Source organism: Globicephala melas, chromosome 19, assembly GCF_963455315.2.
Source record: "Globicephala melas chromosome 19, mGloMel1.2, whole genome shotgun sequence".
NCBI classification, from domain to species: Eukaryota; Metazoa; Chordata; class Mammalia; order Artiodactyla; family Delphinidae; genus Globicephala; species Globicephala melas.
The window spans coordinates 12,708,441-12,727,836 of record NC_083332.1 but is presented as its reverse complement, the minus strand read 5'-3'; the positions used below and the strand labels follow the sequence as shown (position 1 = coordinate 12,727,836).

Genomic DNA, 19,396 nt, shown 5'->3' with positions numbered 1-19,396 from the left:
ATGCTTGTGCAGACTCTGTGGAAGCCCTGGCTTATTGCGGCAGAACCTGATGTTTCCCAGAGACAGGCCAGAGCTGGGCCTTTACCTTTCAAGGTCTCAGTTTACCCTAGAAAAAGCACGTGTGGGCTAGCATCCTATCCAGGATTTGTGTCTAGATTTCCACAGCCCCAGACCTCCTGCAGTCCCATGCCTGCATCAATAGCCGTAACCTCCCCAGGGACCAGGGACTCATCCCACACGACAAAGCTCTTCCAGCACCGCCCCCCCCTTCCCCAAACACCGTTCCCCACCACGCCTCTGAGGGCTGGGTGAGGGGAGCCGAGGGCCTGCAAACGCTCAGGCGGGAATGTGAGAAAGCTCTTTACTGGGGGGTACAGCAAGGAGGAGCAAGGCCATCTCCCCCTACCTGCCCCCACCCCCTCCTAGGGCCCTGGGGTGAGAGGGAATCTCCCCCTCCCCACACTGGACCACCACTGTCTTTGGTACAATAAATAGAAAACAAGGGGAGAGAAGGGACCAAGGGTCCAGTCCTTAGTGGGGAGGTGAGCCTAAACCCCTCTCCTTGAACCCCTGCCCCAGGCCCCAATCAGTGCAGGCCTCACCCACCCCGGCTGGGTAGCAGCAATTCCAGTCAAGGGGAGAGGTGAGGATGGGAGCCCAGGGCCCCCAGATTGGGTGGTGGGGGGGTATGGCTTCAGGAGGGGCCCCAGGGAGGGGGCAGGGTCATGAGCTGGCTGCCGTGCTCTGGGGTATACCACAGAGGCCCAAGTGCGGCCCCAGAGTGGCAGGGTCATCAGGGGGTGGGAGGGGTGGACGACCTCCTGTCATCCGAGTCCGGAGGGCTGAGGCAGCCGGGTGCTGGGGGGCAGGTGCTGGGTGAGGCTGGGAGCAGTCCGGAGGGCCGCCCACCAGGCTCACATCCATCAGCTCCGGGGGTGGTGGCGAGGTTGGTGACGGGGGACGGCCAAGGCATCGGGGTTGAGGGGGTAACTGGGCCCCGGCCCCTGGCAGTGATGAGGCAGAGGCAGGGGCCTGATGTGTCTTGTGCGGCACATCACCCCCTGCCCAGGGGCGCAGTGGCTGGGAGGGCAGGACCTAAAGGAGCAAAGGAGCAGTTGGTGATGGAGACCGAGGTCCTGAAGCCCCAGACACTCCACCACCCACTTCCAAAGTCCCCAAGGTCCCATTACCTGGGGGCTGTTCATCTCACAGTCAGTGACGGGGGGCCCAGGGCCCCCACAATATCGGTTGCTATAGCGGTAGGTCCGGTTGTCACTGGAGGAGCCACTGGAGCCTCCTGGAAGTGCCAGGGGAAGAGAGGAGAGGCCTTAAGCGAGGAAAGGCAGGGCTGAGTTTTCAGGTGGCTGAGTCTGGTTCATGGTCCAGGCCCAGGTCTGGGCTTTGGGGCCAGCACCCAGTCGAAGGATCAGACCCAATTTTGAGATCAGGGGTCAGAGTTCAGTTTGGGGTGTCAAAGAGTCAGAACCAGTTTTAGAGATCTGAACCCAAGCTCAGTGTCAGAGACCAAATCAGGGCCAGTCTGAGCTCGCCTACCCCACCCATTCTGGAGTTGAGAATCATGCAGTTTCATAGCTCTAGGTGAAGGCCCAGTGACAAGGTCCCCCCCAGATCAGGCCAAACCAGAGCTGCCCCGACCCCTGTTCTACCCCATCTGGCACTGAGCACCCACCAGAGCTGGAGATGGAGCTGGCGGTGCTGGAAGAGGGGCAGGTATCGAGGGGCGCGGGCGAGGTGGAGGCACTGCTGCCTGCCGGGCCCGTGTTGGTGGCCTCATCAGCCGTGCGGCGGAAGAAGCCGTGCTGCAGAGCCCCCAGTGGGCTGATGCGGGCGGCGGGCTCATACTCCAGCATGCGCAGCACCAGGTCCTGGAAGCGGAGGTAGTCGGCGGGGCTGTGGCCCGGCTCCCCCGCCCGCCGGCCCCCGGGCCCGCCCGTCTGCACGCCCAGCACCTCCTGCAGCCGCCGTGTCCCGGGGCCCTGGTAATCCTGGCAGGGGGAGGTGGGAGGGGGGGCAAGAGAGTGGCCGTCAGTGGGCAGGAGGGGCAGGGAGACACACACGGGGAAACAGAGGCACAGGAGAGAAAGTGGAAAGAGAGGAGCTAAGAAGAGTTGTGGGGTAGGTAGTAGGAGAGATGGGGTGGGTGGGGGAGGAAGGAAAGGACAGACGGGGTGGAGGGAAGAGGAAGGAAGGGAAAGACACAAGGGAGGGGAAGCAGGGAGAGAGGGAGCAGGGAGCCCCAAGTGTGAGAGTGAGGGGCCACCGGGGTAGGAGGAGCGGCATGGGGCAGGGGCCGCACCTTCCTGAGTTCCTTTGTCCTTCGCAGGGTCCAGCCACCCCCAGGCAGCCGCTCAAAGTACTTTCGAGCCTTGGGTGCCTGGTCCAGCATGGGGGCTGGTGGGATGCCCAGCACCTCCACAATCCGGTTCATCTGGTCCACCTGAGAGCAGGCAGGCAGTCAGGATCATCAGGCCGGCCAGGCCTCCACCCCCTCCAGCACACCCCCTCCTCAGGAGCACACCTCATTGGAGCCACTGAAGAGGGGCTCTCCAGTGTGCATCTCCACCAGGATGCAGCCCAGGGACCACATGTCAATGGCCAAGTCGTAGGGTGTGCCCAGGAGCACCTCGGGCGAACGGTAGAAACGGCTCTGGATGTACTGGTAGATCTGGAGGAGGAGAGAGGGCAATAGTCAGAGGTCCCGCCTCCCCAGCTCGCACCAGTGACACCCCCACAGCTAGGAGGACTGACTAAGGACAGGTCTCCTGTCCCCAAAACTGGGGACGGGGGTCTCCAAACCCTGATGTTATCAACACCAGCTTTCCAGGAGTCACTCTGCTGGCCTAATCTGATCCTGATCTCCATTTCTGCTGGCCTGATCCTGAGCCCCTCTTGGTCACCAGAGGCTGGGAGTCTGTAAACCTAGGCCCTTCCCACCCTCCCAAACTGGACACTTTTCAAACCACTACCAGCATCATCTTAAATGCCAGCTCACAGGAAGCTGCAAAGCTGAAGAGCCCCACCCCCTTCCATCCCCAGCTTTAAGAGCACAGAGTAAACAAAACTTTGTAAACTGCCACGCCAGGCTCAAGGCCACCCAACTCCTCCTCTCCAACCCTACAATCTGGCAGCCTCAAAACTGGCTTGTTCTCCCAGGCTCCACTCCTCTTTCCTTCCGGCAGTATACCTGTGGCCCTCTCCTTCACCCACTAGCCCCACCCTCCGTACCCGCACACACCCCCATCCCAAGCACTATCCCTCAGGCATCAGCCACTCCACGCTGCACATTACGATCCCATCCCCTCCTAGCCTCGCCCCTTGGCCCCAGGCCACCAGTTGGCCCCGCCCACAGCCTGGCCACACCCACACCACTGGCCCCACCCCGGGGCCGCACCCGCTGGCCAAGCTGGCAGGAGCTGCCGAAGTCCACGATTTTGATGGCGCTGCGCTTGGGGTTGCAGAGCAGGATGTTCTCGGGCTTGAGGTCGCAGTGAATGATGCTGAGCTCGGGCGTGGCCAGGAAGAGCAGCGCCGTGCAGAGCTGCTGCGCTAGCTTCCGCGTCAGGTTCAGCGAGACGCCACGGAAGTGCGTGTTGCGCAGGAGGTCGTATAGGTTGTAGGAAAGCAGCTCGAACACCAGGCACAGGTGGTTCCGGAACATGAAGTGTCGCTTCAGGTGCACTGCCGGGAAGAGGACGGAAATGGGCCGAGGGAGAAGAAACTGAGGCTCAGGGAGGCCCAGAGGCAGCCTGGGGCCCACGCTCATAAAGAGAGAGGCTGGAACCAGATCTGTGTCTCTGCTTCTGGAGCACAGGCCAAACTGTGGTGCGCCCACAGGTACCAGCTGCTAATCAGGATGTTTTTATATGTCTATAACTTGATTCACACAGGAAGTTAATTTTCAAGTCTCTGTCAAACTTCCTGATTAAACCAAAGAGAAAGTTTCCATTTGGTGCTGATGGGTTTTTAACACTATCCTACACTTCCTCATTTAATTTTATAATCTTGTTTTAGTCTCAGTTCTGTTTATTTTTGTGACAAGGGATGCTTGCTTTCCATTTACTGTAAGGTTGTATATTTTCCTTTTAAAAGAAATGCATTCCTTAAATCCACTTGCTTTTTCTAAGAGGAATCAGTACAGGAAAGAGGAAAAAGACTGGCATAGATGTTAAGAGTAAAGGTTCTGGAGTCCACTGCCTGGTCAGATTATAGCTCTTCTGAGTACAAACACTGTGACCTTCTGCAAGTGACAGCACCTAAGTGCCTCTGTTTTTTCATCTCCAAGCTGTGGGCAATGATAATGGGGCTTCGGTGTGGGTTAAACAAGTGACTTTATGTAAAGTTCTCACAACAGAGCATGACCCTCAGTGAGCACCGGACAAACTCTGACCAGCATTCTCATGTGAATAGGGTAGACATCCTGAAAGCGGCAGGAGAAATCACTGATGTCCGGGAATTACAGACCAAACCCTGCCCTGAAGACACCAGCCCCTTCCTGTACCGAGGGTGACCCATCCCCAGGCAGCTCTGCCCCAGGCCTCACCTATATAGTACTTCATCTCTGTGTCATGCTGGTTCATCAGCTCCAGCAGCCGCAGCTCAATCTGGGCCTGGTTCAGGAAGGCCTTTTTGTTCTTGATGATCTTGATGGCCACCAGCTCCTGGGTCTGATGATCATAGGCTTTCACCACCTGTGACCACAGGCATGTCACAAAGTGAGGGAACGGGGGCGTGGAGGGCAGAGCCAGGTACCACCACTCTTCTCCCTCCAGTAAGGAGACCCACCAATATCACCATCAGTAACACTAATAACTCAATTTGAGTGCTCACCAACAGTCAGACACGAGTGTAAACACTGGATATGAGATAACACAACAACCTTATGTGGAGAGTCCTGTTATTTGCACTGTTTTACAGAAAAGGAAACTGAGGCACAGGTAACCAAGTGATTGCACTGGGGTGAGTGGCCCAGCACAGAACTTGAAGCCACTGAACCACTGGCTGTGTGGGTCAATATCAGTGGGTGCCCGTACCTCCTAACCCCTGGATCAGGGTCGGGTGGGGGGCATCCCGCACCTGGCCAAAGGAGCCTTTGCCAATGAGTGAGTCAATCTCATAGCGCTCCAGCCAGCGCTCGCCACTGCGCACGATGTAGTCATGGTTGTCATCGTCATAACCGTGGTTCAGGACCTTTTTCTCCTTCTTGGTGCTCGAGTCCTGAGGTGGCACCTGCTGGGCCCGCCGCTTCTTCTTCGCATAGTATACCTGCCCGGCCGGCCGGGAGATGAGGACTGATGAGTGACCGATGCCAGGACCCCTCAGCACCCAGCCGGTGTCCCTCACCCCCTGCCCACCTCATTGATGTGCTTGTAGGTCTTGATGAGGTCCACGGAGAGCTTGCGCAGCGGGGCTGAGGTCGCGTCTCGGAAGGCCAGGGGCAGCCTCCGCGGCAGTAGCCGCCCATCAGGCAATACCTGGGGGAGGCGGGGTGACGGGTGAGCACTGAGGACAGGCCTTCACCTCTGACCTCAAGGAGGAGAACTCAGTGGGCAGCTGGCGCATCATTTCCACACACATTATTTAGCTGGTCACTGTCTGACAGCCCCACTAAAACAGAAACTCCCCAAGGGCAGAAACTTTATCTTGCTCTTGCTTTATCTCCTGTGCCTGGAGCAGGCCTGGCACATAGTGGGTGTTCATTAGAAATCTGCTGAGTGAATGAAGTGAACTATTTACCTCTTTCTTTCATCACATACCTTTACTCTTTTCTAAACCTCAGTGGGACAGATCAGACAGGAAACCTGGGCTCTGACCCTCCCAATCCTTCACCTGAGACCATCCATTTTGGGTATCCCATGTTGAGGAGCTCCCTATCTTGCTCCATCCTCATCCCTACGGCCTTCCTAACCCTCACCCCCCACTCTGTGCATCTTTGACCAGTTTTCTCATCCTAAGCATCTTGGAACTGGGTCCAGCACCCTAGACCACCTACTCCATCCTGCTTCCAGCTCTACAGTTTAGAGCCTTAACAGTCTACCCTTGAAGGTCTTTACCCTGCGCCCGCAGGCCTTGCTGGCTCCAGGACCCTGCAGCTCAACCTTCTTCCCTTTCAACCCCTCCAGATCTTTCACTCTGGACTTCTTTTTTTCCCCTTAATGAACATTTATTGAGTGCTTACTATGTGCCAGACACTGTCCTCAGCATTTCCAATTGCATTTCATTAACTTGTTTAATCCTCACAACAACCCTGTGAGGTAGGTATCACTATAGGCCCCATTTGACAGAACAGGAAACTGAAACGTGGAGAACCTAAGTAATATAACAGTGGTGCCAGGATTTGAACCCAGGCTCTCCAAACCCTGACTCCACCAGCAACTCCTCTATACCTTCCACTCCCATGGCACCCTTCATGCTCCTGGGAGACTGTCTTGGGCAACCACACCATCTTTTCGGCCCCAAGATCCTTCTATCCCAGCCTCCCCCGACCCCCAGGCAGGTGAGGATCCAGCTGAACGCGTACCTGCGTGTGCTCCTGGGGCCCCGGGAAGCCAGAGAAGGGACCATGGCCCGGTGGGACGGCCATGGTGGGCTCAGAGGGCCGCAGGGGAGTGAGGCCTGGAGCGGGAGCCCGGCCGGGGGGCGCCTTCTCGCATCCTGCACCTCGGCTGCCACCGCCGCTGAGACCTGAGAGCAGGCGGGAGGCGGGGGAACAACATGGAACAAGGGGATGTGTTGGGCAGTACCAAGCAGGAAAGAGGTGGACAACACAGAGAAGGCAGGGCACAGAGTGAGGAAGAAAAGGGTACAACACAGCAGCAGGTGGCAATGAAGAGAGGGGACAGAGAGAAGTGGTAGAGGTGGGGCACAGCGGAGTCCCCAACAAATGATTACCAAATAAATGAAGTAGGCAGCACAAAGAGAGGAACGTGGAAAAGGGAATGATTGGGAGCCAGGCAGGGATGTGGGCCATGACAGGAAAGGACAGAAAGACACGAATAATTGCGGGGGAGGAAGAGAAGAAGAGAGAAACCACAGACAGTATAGGGAGTAGGGTTCACTCTTCTCTCCCCATTTCTACTCATGGCCCTCCCCACACAAGATCCCACCACCCTGTAGTCTTCCCTAACGTCATGACCTCATATTACCACAGCAAGGTCCCTCCACTTCAAGATCTACCCTTCCCAGTTGGTGCCCCAATCCAGAGAACTCTAAGAGCCCCCTAAACCACATGAGGGTCTTCTGGGCCCCCTCCAAACCACAGCAGGATCCTCAGGGACCTCCTGATCACACCAAGGTTACCTGAGAACCCCTTCATAACAGGGTCCTAACCCTATGGCATTCTCACCCACCAGGGTACACCCTTCCCAGGGGACCCTCCCCATATGGTGCTAAGACCTCTTCCCTATCATTTCCTCCCACTGGGGACCACCCCTCCGTAATTTCCCAAACCATATTCCAGTTCCCCCATGCCACATCAGGGCCCTTCCCCACATTACCCCAAGCCCCCGCCCACCCCCAGTCAAGGCCCACTCCTTCTGATGGAAGCAAGGGGGAGGCATTCCTTCCCACGGTTTAGTGGATGGTCCTTGTCTCCCCTACCCTGGCTCCTACCCCCACCCTCCCTAATCGTTTTTTCCTGTCAGGGCCCTTTCTCCAGTCACTCCTCTACACCAGGGTCAATCCACAACTGTGCCCATTCCTAGAAGGCCCCCATAGGTAAATTCCCCAAATATCACAGAGTTCTCCCCTTCCAGAGCATCTATCACACCAAAATCCTCTCCCCACGGGCCTTCTCCCATGTCAATCCTCTTCCCCTACGCCAAGCCTTGCCACTCCACGACCCCTCCTCTCTCTTGGAGCTCCCCCACAAAGCAATCTCTTCCTCGGGGCCCTCCCACACCAGGACCCTCTCTCCCAGCCCCCACCCCCTACCCGGGTCGGGGCTGGCGCGCCCACGGGGGGCTGGGGCGCGGTGGGGCCCCCAGTGGGGTGGGCGAGCGGCCAGCATGGCGGCGGTGTCTGTGGTGAGAAATCGGCCGCCTGTCCCGGCCCGGCCGGCCCGGCAAGCCCCGCGGCGGGGAGGACAAGCGGGACAGGCGGCTCGGTGGGTGACAACAGCAGCCGCCGCCCCGCCAAGGGCGGGGAGAGGAGGGGACGAGGGTCAGCCCAGGGCACGCGGGGGAAGGGGAAAGCAGGTGGACGGGGGAGGGGCGGGTTAACCCTCGCCCCGCCAGCACCGCCCCGCTCAGCCACCCGCCCCAGGGGACCCCAGCGTCCCGCCTCCCACCCTGGAGGCCCGCCGGGGCCAGCGGAGCCCTGGCGGGCGGGGCCGGACAGAGCTTGGCAGTCCACACCTACGATGGCAACAACCTTGCCATTGGCCACTGCTGCCAAGAGCTCAACCAATTACAGCCCAGGACAGCTGTTGCTAGGCGACGAGGATGCGGCCGGCGGAGCCGAGACCAAACAAAGAGCGGGAGCGAGGCCCGGCTACCCCCTCCCAGTCTCCCTCCCGAGACTGCTACCTCGGGGCTCGGCCCCTTCCAGGAATCCGACTAAGAATAGCCAGGCAAGGCCTGCACCTGCCCACCGCCCCCCTCCTCTTCTCCCTCGGCCTCATGCTAAATCTCGCGGCGACGCGGGCAGGGCGGGTCCCGTACTACCCCCCTCCCGAGAGCGCGTGCTGCCCCGCCCGTAGCCGCGTCGTTACCTGAGGGCGCGGGCAAGGGAACTCAAACTGCTCGGGAAGCCCGAGCTCAGTCCTGCCCACTGGCTGAAGATATCCGGCAGACGCGGCGAGCCAGGGCCCCGATTACCCAGTAATGCAACCAGCAAAATGGCGACCACAACAAACCGGCCCCCCCCGCCCCGGACTCCGCCTCCCGCCCCCCCCAACCTGTTTCCCCCTCACGTGACCCAGGGAAACACTCCGCGCCTGCGCTCAGAAGAGCTTACCGGGATCTACACGCAGAAAGCAACCAACCCCGCCCAAGCGCCGAAATCCACGTTACGGCTGCGCAGGAGGCAGCTAAGGTAGGAGCATGCGCTATATGACCGGATGAAAACGCCCGCCCCCACCACCACGCAAGTTGACCGAGGGCGCATGCGCCCTGTTGATAGAGGTCGCCAAGCAATCAGGGGCAAAGGGAGAGACTGAAGAGTCTTTTAATAGAAAAACACACGTGTTTAACAGTAGCAACACAGTCTCTCGCGATCCTGATGGCGCTGGGCTTCAGTTCTTCACCTTGGGGGGTGGCCTGTGAGAGGAAAGAGATGAGGGGACTCAAGAGCTCATCACCACTGTGGGGCACTCCTAACAAGTATTGACTGGACCCCCTGCTCACCTGTACACACCCACGACCACAGCGTGGTCTCTTTCGTATGGCTCTAGCGTCAACTGCTCCTGGGGCTTCATGTTCTCCTGCTGCATCTTTTTCACTTCAGAGGCAAACACGGCCTCTGCAGAGGCTGTGGAGTCAATGCAGTTGGCCTGCAGAAGAAAGAGGATTTGAAGTCCACAGCAAGGCTTTGGGCTGCTTTCCCTTTTTTGTGCTTCTTTAAACCAGTAGAATTTGTTTTCATTGGAGACTAGGCTTTGGGAATGTGGGGAAAGACTTCGTTAGATAAATTTTCAATTTGGTTTGGATTGGAACAGGAAGCCTTCAACAGCGCCCTATTTTTCTAAAAGCCAGTGTTTAAATCTTACACTCCGGGTTTTTCTTTTTTCTACTTCCTCTTCTTTAACAATAGCAATAATGCAGCTGAGAATGCTAAAACAAATGCAGCAAAGGCTGCAGAAAACAATGGTGAATCTGGTTGAAGACAATGGAGAGGCCTCTGTACTTCAAAATGAAACATTTTTTAAAACGCATCCAGCATTTATCTGGTATTTAGTTTACACCAGGTTCTGTTCTCAACACTCCATACATATTGAGACATTTAGTCCTTACATCACCATTACAAGAGATAGGACTAACATTGCTATTTTGCAAGTGAAGAAACAGGCATATAGGTTAGGTAACTTGCTCAAAGACACACAGCAAGATGCAATTCAAACTCAAGATACTCAGACTCAGCGATCATGCACTTAATCGCTACAGTCTATGGCCTCTTTAAATTCTAAGCTTTTTACTTTTGTAGACATTTTTCATTATGTGCTATTTGATTGGGTGGCTTATAGGGAGCTGGGAATAGACTGACTGGATTGGGGGATGGAGGCCCCCTTGTTTTGACTGGCTGCTTGGCAGTTACAGATAGAGAAGATACTGCCACCCCATCTTAGGACTCCTCTAAGCCCCGCACCTTAATGGAAATCACAAAGTGTCCTCCATTACGCAGGAAGGTGTGGGCATTCAGGGCTACAATCCGCGTCTGGTCTGGCTGGGCCACGTCAGCAAAGATCACATCCACCATTGCTAGGGAGAAACAAGTAGCGGTTAAAAGCTGGATCCACTGGATTTCCCAGCTCCTCCCATGGGGCCTGCACCCCAACACCAGCAGGTTCCTGGCAGAGTCTTCCCTGCCTCCAGTCTCACTTCCCCCTGTTGATCCCCCTCCCTCCAGAGTGCCCCCAAGATGGGTCCAAAACCCACAGTCACACCATTCATTCATTCCTCTTGTAAACCATGTTGCCACCTACTCTGTGGCCAGCCCTGGGCCGGGTGTGGGGGACAGAGAGACGAGTCAGACCCGGACCCTGCCCTCGAGACGCTCCCGGGTCTGGGGGAGGGAGACAGACACGTCATCAAAAAGACAAGTAAAGGTGAGCACTTACAGGCAAGAGCGTCTGCAGGATTGTCAAATGAAAACAAGTTGCAGGACAAAGGGTAAGGTATGAATGCACAGGGGAAAAAACTCACGAAAAGAAAAACCCGGGGGAATGCAAAGTAGTATTTTTAAGGCAGAGTAATTTAAAAAATAAATAAAATAAAATAAAAAACTTAAAAAAATGAAAAGATGGTGCAATGAAAACTGACTTTTTTAAAATCAGGAAAAGCAGACATCAAATTGTTCATACTGGTTACCTCTGGGGGTGGTTTATAATGCACTCCATTTTTACACTACGCTTCTGAATTTGTTTTTAAAACAAAGTTATTTACATTCACAATGGGCCCCTCTGGGCCAGGCCGTACTCCGTTTGTGCTTTCTGGGTTATGATCTCCCCAGACGGTGCTGATGAGAACCGTCAAAGCAGGCTTTTATGCATAAGTCAGGGGTAGTATAAAAGGTACCACACTTTGCAGGGAGGCAGGAAGTACTGGGGTGGGGGAGATTAGGGGGAGGGGCAGGAGATCGGAGGAAAGGAGGTTGGCCCTCCAGACAACCCAGACCCTGAAGCAGGACTGCCACCTCCACAACCTCACCTGGCTCCCCCGACCCTTTTCATTTCTGCAGACTCAAGAGGCCTGTTCATCCACTCCAATTCCATCCAAATCAGGGCTCTGGAGGCCTCTTCCAGGAAACCTGGAGTGGCCTGTCCTACCCCACCCGAGCCAACCCCAGACCCCTCACCGATGAGCATGCGGTATTTGTGCGGGTGCCGAGCATCTTCAATGACAGGAATAATGTTGGTCCTCTTCTTGGCCAAGTTAATGAGGTCACGGCCAGAACGGTGGGAGAATTCAACTGCATAGACCAGACCGTCCTAAAATAAATCAAGATCACACAAAAACAACGATACTAGTTCTCATGTACGGAGTGCCTACTTTGGCCCATATACTGCATGCATCTCTTTAAATCCCCAAATCCAAACCCTACCATTTAATGACTTGTTATCATTTTAGATGAATAAACTGAGGTCCAAGGGTTATTCGATCCTGCTTTGCCGGATCTGAGAGCCCAGGCCCCCAGTTCAGGCTTAAAATGAGGAAGCTAGGGCACAGAGATGACATCGTCACAGCTAAGAATATCTGCAAGGGGCCAGGCACTGCTCCTGGCACTCTACAGGATTTAACTCATTTATCTTCACAATGACCCTATTTTCCAGACGGGTAAACTGAGGCTCAGAGAGGGACAGTAACTTGCTAAAAGCCACTTCACTATTAAGAGCCCGCACCAGAGCCTGGGGTTTTTAACCACTAAATTACACAGCCTACAGTCTTGTAGCTGAGTGAGGGGTCATGAAGTGAGATGCATGGTGCCCTCTCAGCAGGGAGCCTGTCCAGCCACACAGAAACACAGGCCCAGAAACTGACGCCTTCTGTTCTTTCAAGAGAAACCAGAAGACCAGATTTGGGGGGTATCAATTTTTAAAGAGGGCTATCAAATCAAACGTCCTCTCAGCTCTAGGCCCCTCTATCACTGGTCACCCCAATACCCACGCCCCTTCCCTCCAGGCCGAGAACTCAGGAGTGAGGCTGAATGAGGCTTTGGAGACGATGTGGTTCAAGCCGCTCCTTTCACTCACAGGCACTGTGACCAGGAAGGGCCTGGCTCCAAGCCACACGGTGCAGAGAAGTGGCCAGGGCCTCTGACCTCCAGGCTGGCAGAGGAGGTGGCCTTTCCCTCCCTCCCACCCCTTCCTGCCCCCATCTGTCTACTCACCGGGCCTACGATATCAGAGACGTGAGAGACAGTGGTGCCCGAGGCAGCCCCCAGGTAGAGCACCTTGGCCCCTGGCTTGATGTGGATCTGGTCCACGCCGCCCAGGATTGCTGCCGCCAGCTTGGAACGGAAGGGGTTCCAGGCGCGGTACTCGATTTTGTCATCTCCCTCCTGGGCCGGGAGAGATGGGGACAGAAGTCAGTGCCAGGCTCTTCTTTAAGAGCGCACTGCTCTTAACTCCTGGGCCCTCAAAAGCGACGGGGCGCCCAGTCATCGTACAAGAAACGAACGTGGGTACACATCTGTGGCCACGGCAGAGGCAGGGCCTGCCCTCTCGTGGAGGTTCCTGACTCAGGGGCAGCGACGGGGACAATAAACAAACAAGATCATCCCAGGTAACAGCAAGGCAAGACCTATGCATTCATTCTATAGACACTGACCGTGCCCCTATGCTTAGGAACTGGAGAAACACAGTGAAGGGGACAAAGGCCTCGCCCTCAAGGAGCGAGGATACGCTGAACTGACTAACACACATGGCATAATAGCTAGTGACGGGGCTAAGGAGAAAAGATCAAGCCAGGAAGGAAGATCTGAAGCATGGGGAGCAGGGCGAGGGCAGGTGAAAATGAGAAAGGGTGGCCAGGGAAGAGCCAAGGAGGAGACACCTGAAGCAGACCTGAGGCTGAGGGGCCACTCAAATTATCTGGGGACGTGCATTCCAGGCAGCAGGAAAGCCAGCAGAAAGGCGGTGAGGGCAGCTTTTGATAGACAGGGTGGTGCAAGGGGGCCTTGTGAGAGAGACAATGTGACACCTGCCCAGAGCTGCTGGTGATGAAAAGGAACCAGCCATGCACAAGGCTGGGAGGAGAGTGTTCCAGGCAGAGGGAACAACAAGGTTGTCGTTGTGGCTGGAAGACACTAGGTTAGGGGGACAGTGGGTGGAGACAGTGGGGAGGCGGGGCTAGAATGTGCAGGGCCTTCCAGGCCACACCGAGGACTCGGGACTTTAACCTGAAGCCAGCGGGACGTCACGGAAGGTATCTGAGGAGGGGGTGCATGATCTGACTTATGGATTAAGATGATCCCCTGGCTGTCACGTGGAGGACAGACGGTGGGAACAGGGAGACCAGGCAGCCGGTTACACCGTCAGCTTGGGGCTCTGGTGGCTTAGCCAGGCGCCCAGGTCTCACCGAAATCGAGACTCTCTTCTCTCCATAAACCGATTCTCCAGGGACCAGATTCTTGGTGACCAGTGCATCTTCCTTTCCTCGACAAATGAAGACACCTGGGTGAGGGGATCAGAGCAGGGGTGAACACCCCGGCGGGCCACACCCCACCCCTAACCCCAGGGGCTTCCCTGCCTTCCTCACTCACCCTCATGCCGATGAGGCTCGACCATCACATTCTTCCCCGACTGGTTTCCTTTTCTTCCTCCCCGACCACGACCCCGGCTGCCACCAGACTGGAACCCGCCACCTACAAGGCAGAGATGCAGTGAGAGGGAGACCCCACCATGCTTCCCTCCCCGCTCCCCAAGCCCAGGGAAAGCCCCCTCCATCACCTCTTCCTCCCCCTCCTCGCCCACGGCCCCTAAAGCCTCCGCCTCGGCCTCGGCCCTCGCCAAAGCCTCCACGGCCTCCGCCAAAGCCTCCGCGGCCTCCGCCAAAGCCTCCACGGCCTCCGCCGCGACCGCCACGGTCACCAAAGCCACCTCGGCCACTGAAGCCGCCCCCACGGGGGCTGAAACCTGTGGTGGAAACAGAAACAAGAACCATCAACGGGGCCACAGAGCTTGAGAAGTTACTCCTACGCCGAGGACCTCCACTCGGGAGAGAAACGTGTGCCTGTGGGCGCCAGGAGAGGTGCCCGCGCGTGTCCACAGCAGCAGAACCATGGACTAACCTGAGCGTCCATGAGCAGAATGGACAAACGAAAGAGGGACGATTCCTGACCAACAACGAAAAGCATCAACAGATCCACACAACAGAGACATAAATCTCGGAATCATGGTAAGGGAAAAAGCAAGCCCTAGAAAACCACATCTAACACAATATCCTCTTTATAAAGGCCAGCAACAACTAAGAGGTGCTATGCGGTGCGGATGTATGTGGTAATCCACGCCCCACCCGCCCCCCAAAAGAGGCAAGAGAATGATAAATGCGAAACTCACGATATTAGGCTTTGGGAGAGAGAAGTTATGGGGTTAGGATAGGGGAGGAAAACACAGATAGAGGTAGATTTACTGTCAATATTCTGCTTTTCTCGGTTGGTTAGTAAGTGCACAGGATCTGTTCTATTGTCAATATTAATTAGTCTGAAGAAGAGTGTGCACCGTGTGTGTACGTGCACTGTGGCAGTAGGGCCCCCCGGGCCCTGGAAACTTCTTCATGCCCTCCCACTCCTGCCCTCGTGTGTGGCACAAAAGCGCCAACCCCAAAACAGAGGGGAGGCATTCGACATCACATCTTTCCTGCTAACTGATCCCCCTGCCTCCAAGCACGCACAAGTCTCTCCCAACTCAGGGGGGAGAAACGAGCAAAACCCAAAACTGTCCTTTATGGAAGGGCGACTGATCATAGCAGTTTAGGGCCTGTCAACAAGATGGGAAGTTGAAGGGAAAAGAAAACATTCAGAGAGACTTTATTTTCATCACTTCAGGAGAGAGCAAACATTGTTCACTGAGCACAAAACAGTGTCTGAAGCAGACAGAACTCTCCTGGTGCTAACAGATTCAGTATTTGACTTTTCTGTGATGGCTTCAAAGCTGCAGTACTTTCAGAAAACTGCATTATCAAACAATCGTTCGTGTGAAAATTAGTGATGGTTTAAAATGATGTCACTTGATGTAAACTATTCAATAACGAACTTTGCTAAAGTTTTTGCAAAGGTGCATTATATTCCCACCCTATGAAGGCTTCATTCGTTTTAATGGTGTTAGAGATGAAAATGTAGAACTCTGAATAGCTAGTCCTAATTTAGTTGTTAAAAATGAACGGTTTTCAAACTCCTACACCAAGAGTTGTTGACCTCTGGTCTCCCACTCCCTCTGCAGTCTACTGCCCACACAGCAGCTGGTGACTGACCTTTGCGAAACAGCAAATCAGCTCTCATCATTCCCCTGCCCAAATCCCTTCAAAGGTTTTCCGTCACATTGGCTTCCAAAGCTAGAAATCGGTGGGTCTCATCCTTGCCCAGGGCTGTTGCTTAGATTCTCATGTAAATTGTCTGGGGTGGAGGCCTGGGCATGGGGCTTTTTTTTTTTTTTTTTTTTTTTTTTTTTTGCGGTACGCGGACCTCTCACTGTTGTGGCCTCTCCCATTGCGGAGCACAGGCCCCGGACGCGCAGGCTCAGCGGCCATGGCTCACGGGCCCAGCCGCTCCACGGCATGTGGGATCTTCCCGGACCGGGGCACGAGCCCGCGTCCCCTGCATCGGCAGGCGATCTCTCAACCACTGCGCCACCAGGGAAGCCCCATGGGGCTTTTTAAAGTTGCCCAGGTGACTCTAATGTGCAGCCCAAACAGAATCACCACCATTGGGCTTGGCTTTTGCTGACTTTTCTGACCTTTCTCTATGTTGGGTCCCGTGCTCTTCCTCCCCAAGAACAAACTCACTTTCCAGCTTCTAAACCTTGAGCATCTCCTGTTCCCACTGCCTGGGTCCAGAGGACATTGCTTGACTCACCCACCCCACTGCACTCAGGTCTCTGACCGAATGTTCCTTCCTCAGAAGGGCCTTCTCTGGCTACCTGACCTTTACTCTGCTTGCTTTTTCTTCCTATCGGTTATCATACATGGCATCTTAAAGATTATTACTGCCTGCCTCTCCCACTAGAATCAAGCTCCAAATGGACAGAGATGTTTGTTTTGGTCATCACTGCATCCTGCACAACACCTGGCACAAAGTATGGGCTCAACAGATAGTAAATGGGCTGATAACTCTTAAACCCCTGGGTTCTGTCTCATGAAGAAAACACCCTCTCTGTTCATTCAGGAAGCAGGTGATCAGATGGTGATCAGAGCCCCAGTCCCTCCCTCAAGCAGCTCATGCACTGACTACAGGGAGACGGCCATGCCATTCACGACCCTAGAGAGTAGGGAAGGTCTGTGGGTATCCTGAAAAGTTCACCTGTAAGAAGGAGATATGGAAATAACACAGTGTCCACCTCGCAGAGTTGTAAAGATTAAATGACAATACACACAGAGCACTTAATATGCTACCTCGCACACAGTTTGAATATATTATTCAAACTCAGGAGAATGAATCCCTCCTCCTTCCTACTTAGGGGAGAAACCACTAGGCCTAAGAGACCCTCAACACAGGCCTGATAGAACAGAGACCCAGAAAGTGTGGGCACGGCATGGGGCACAGTGGGCATGATACTCAAAACATATCTTAATCCATTTCAGGTCCTGGGATTCTTAGAAAAATGTACTGAAAGTACCCACTCCTCAGAAAAATGCACATTCACGTACCTTTATCTATAAGTTTTGGCTGGAGGGTCCACAGACCCCCTCCCCGACCCCAGTGTAAAACTGCTCTCCTGCCACAGCCTTCCCCATCTCAAAACTGGAAACTCTACCCCTCCAGTTACACACGCCAAAACCCTTCACTGTCCTTGACCCCTCTCTCTCACACCCACATACAAGCTGTTGGCTCTATCTTCAAAATATATTCCCTGACAATCTGTCAGCCAGGTCCATTGCTACCACTCTGGTCCAAGCCACATCATCTCCTAGTAGATGACAGCAACAAACTTCCCACTGATGTGTCTACTTTCACTCTTGTTCCCCGAAAGTCTTTTGCACACAGAAGCAAGAAGGATCCTTTTAAAGGTCTCAGTCCAGTCTGACTGACCTCAGGTCCCTGCTCAAAATCTCCCAAAGGCTTCCTCTCTCAACCAGATGAAAATCCTCGCTAAAGAGCTGACTCCGGACAACTTCTACAACTTCTTACCCTAACACAGTGAGGGAAGGGTTGGGAAGGCGTATCCTCCATTCCTGGCACAATCAGAGCACAGGATGCCTGCAGGCTTGTCCGGGTCTCAGTGGGAGCCACACTGCCTGGCACTGCCTATTCCACCAGTAGATCCGTAAACACTGAAGAGAAAGGGAACTTGAGAGGGGGCATGGACCCACAAATTCTGCCTCCCCCAGATGACCCCATCTCTCCACAGGCTGAAGTGTGGGGGGAAGGAAGGAAAAAAGGAAACCTGTACTAGGAAACAGACCCTTTCAGTCATGGCAGAAGATTTCCCCAACTCCAGGGGACCAAGTTGCGGGGAGGGGAGAGGGGCTCGACCTGATTCAGGAAGAGCTGAGACACCAGGGAGAAGGACCCTAATTTTGCTCCCCTTGAGAAGAAAGATAAAGATAACAATTAGAGAAAATACTATTATATGTCAAGCACCGTGCTATATGAGACATAACTGCAAACTGTAACATTGTGTAAGTTTAAAGTGTACAACCTGTTGATCTGATACACATATATTGCAAAATGATTACCACCATGTGCTATTTTTTCTTAACATGCTCTCACTAAATTAGAACTGGGTGCCATTTTATTGATGAGATAACTGAGGCTCAGAGAGGTAAAGCCACTTGCCCAACGTCACACAGTAAGTTAAGCATAGTAAGGATTGAAACTTTGAACTGAGGCCCTTCTGCTGTCAAAGCCAGGACTCTCATCATTCCACTAGGAGGGAGGTGTGGAGGGTTCATCAAAATCTCGAGTAAAATCGGAATGAATAAAACCACTCACGCCCTGTGATTACCTGCCTTGCCCACCCCACGATAATCCTATACTGGGCGTGTGAAGTTTCACCTCACCTCTCACCGCGACTTGAGAATCACTAGGCCCAGGAGCTCCTCTCCATTCTCAGGGACCCGCCCCCCTCCGGAGAGTAGAGAGCGGGAAAGTGGGCCAGGGAGGGCAAGCCGGGAATACTCATCTATGCCGGCCCTCTCTGAGAAGCTAGGTTTGAAGCCAAGGGTACTGCTGTTGCGGCAGCGACTGGGGAGCATATGGGGTCCTAGAAGGCCCAGCCCCCGCACCCAAGACCGGGGGCTCTCCGCCTCCCAATCAGGACAAATCCCCAAATCCCACGCCCAGAGATCCAAGACCCCGGATGCCTGGATCTAGATTCTGGTTCAGTACCCTCGACTGCCGCCCGCGGCCCAATATCCAAGACCCCTAATGACTGCCTCAATGAAACGAATCCCAGTTCAGGACACCCCCAATTCTACGCCCAAGACTCTCTACTAACGACCGTGACCTCTGAGAAGTCAATCACAAACCTCTAGACCAGGAACCCGAACCCCAGGCTCAGGTTCGATCACAGGGCGGAACCAAGCCCTCCCATCCCCACAAGAGACCGGAACAAGACCCCTTCCCCACAGGAGACCGGATCCAGGGCTCAGAATCCTTGCCCCCAGGCCAGGACCCCGCCCCTCCGTTCCGGCCCGGCACCCCGATCCCCGCCGGATCCCAGTCCTGAGCTCCGACCCCAACCCCGGGCTCCACCTGGCTTCATAGCGAGCGTGGAGCTGCACGGCTCAGTAATCTGCGGCTTCCCCGGGTCCACGCGTCTGGGGCTTTCGCACGTGGAAAGGAGCGCACGCGCGCGGCGACGTACACTACGTGATGCAACCACGCAGCCCCGCCCCTCGGAGCCTCAGCCCCGCCCGGAGCCTGGTGTGCGCGCTGAGGGCGGAGATTTCTGAGCCTCTCAGGGCACAGCCCCCTCGACCGTCCTTGGAGCTGCCTTGACCTGTGCAGCGTTCGCTACCCAAGATACGCTCCCCACTTCCCTTTTACTGGTGCGATCACCCCAGTT

At 55.0% G+C, this 19,396-nt stretch overlaps 2 protein-coding genes across 6 annotated transcripts; both read right to left on the bottom strand.

The window, feature by feature from the left end:
• Nucleotides 1-448: 448 nt before the first annotated feature.
• Nucleotides 449-8,878, bottom strand: DYRK1B (dual specificity tyrosine phosphorylation regulated kinase 1B). Of its 5 annotated transcripts, XM_060289593.2 has the most exons (12): nucleotides 7,951-8,643; nucleotides 6,539-6,702; nucleotides 5,373-5,492; nucleotides 5,095-5,283; nucleotides 4,562-4,709; nucleotides 3,413-3,699; nucleotides 2,540-2,686; nucleotides 2,318-2,458; nucleotides 1,971-2,006; nucleotides 1,691-1,886; nucleotides 1,191-1,297; nucleotides 724-1,095 (listed from the first exon to the last, which is right to left on the bottom strand). In XM_060289593.2, exons 1-12 carry the CDS (start codon nucleotides 8,024-8,026, stop codon nucleotides 724-726), a joined length of 1,983 nt encoding a protein of 660 aa, XP_060145576.1. In that variant the 5' UTR covers nucleotides 8,027-8,643. The 5 variants fall into 5 exon arrangements, with proteins under 5 accessions (XP_060145575.1, XP_060145576.1, XP_030730115.1 ...); XM_030874255.3 differs by lacking the exon at nucleotides 7,951-8,643 and adding an exon at nucleotides 8,729-8,878 and having other exon boundaries at nucleotides 1,691-2,006; XM_030874254.3 differs by having other exon boundaries at nucleotides 1,691-2,006; nucleotides 7,951-8,642.
• A 289-nt stretch (nucleotides 8,879-9,167) lies between these two features.
• FBL (fibrillarin) lies at nucleotides 9,168-19,196 on the bottom strand. Its single transcript, XM_030874260.2, has 9 exons — nucleotides 19,084-19,196; nucleotides 14,123-14,308; nucleotides 13,936-14,037; nucleotides 13,752-13,846; nucleotides 12,562-12,732; nucleotides 11,530-11,662; nucleotides 10,321-10,433; nucleotides 9,363-9,508; nucleotides 9,168-9,275 (listed from the first exon to the last, which is right to left on the bottom strand). Exons 1-9 carry the CDS (start codon nucleotides 19,091-19,093, stop codon nucleotides 9,251-9,253), a joined length of 981 nt encoding a protein of 326 aa, XP_030730120.1. The 5' UTR covers nucleotides 19,094-19,196; the 3' UTR covers nucleotides 9,168-9,250.
• Nucleotides 19,197-19,396: the final 200 nt, after the last annotated feature.

Excerpts from the sequence above, each read along its gene's own strand:
- DYRK1B (XM_060289592.2), bottom strand. The coding sequence starts at position 6,988 with ATGGCCCACATCCCTGCCTGGCTCCCAATCATTCCCTTTTCCACGTTC. Across the intron at positions 5,284-5,372 it reads CCTACAAGCACATCAATGAG|GTATACTATGCGAAGAAGAA; the intron begins GTGGGCAGGGGG and ends CCGGCCGGGCAG. Across the intron at positions 1,298-1,690 it reads CAGCTCCATCTCCAGCTCTG|GAGGCTCCAGTGGCTCCTCC; the intron begins GTGGGTGCTCAG and ends TGGCACTTCCAG.
- FBL (XM_030874260.2), bottom strand. Across the intron at positions 9,509-10,320 it reads ACTTTGTGATTTCCATTAAG|GCCAACTGCATTGACTCCAC; the intron begins GTGCGGGGCTTA and ends TTTCTTCTGCAG. Across the intron at positions 9,276-9,362 it reads GTGGTCGTGGGTGTGTACAG|GCCACCCCCCAAGGTGAAGA; the intron begins GTGAGCAGGGGG and ends TTCCTCTCACAG.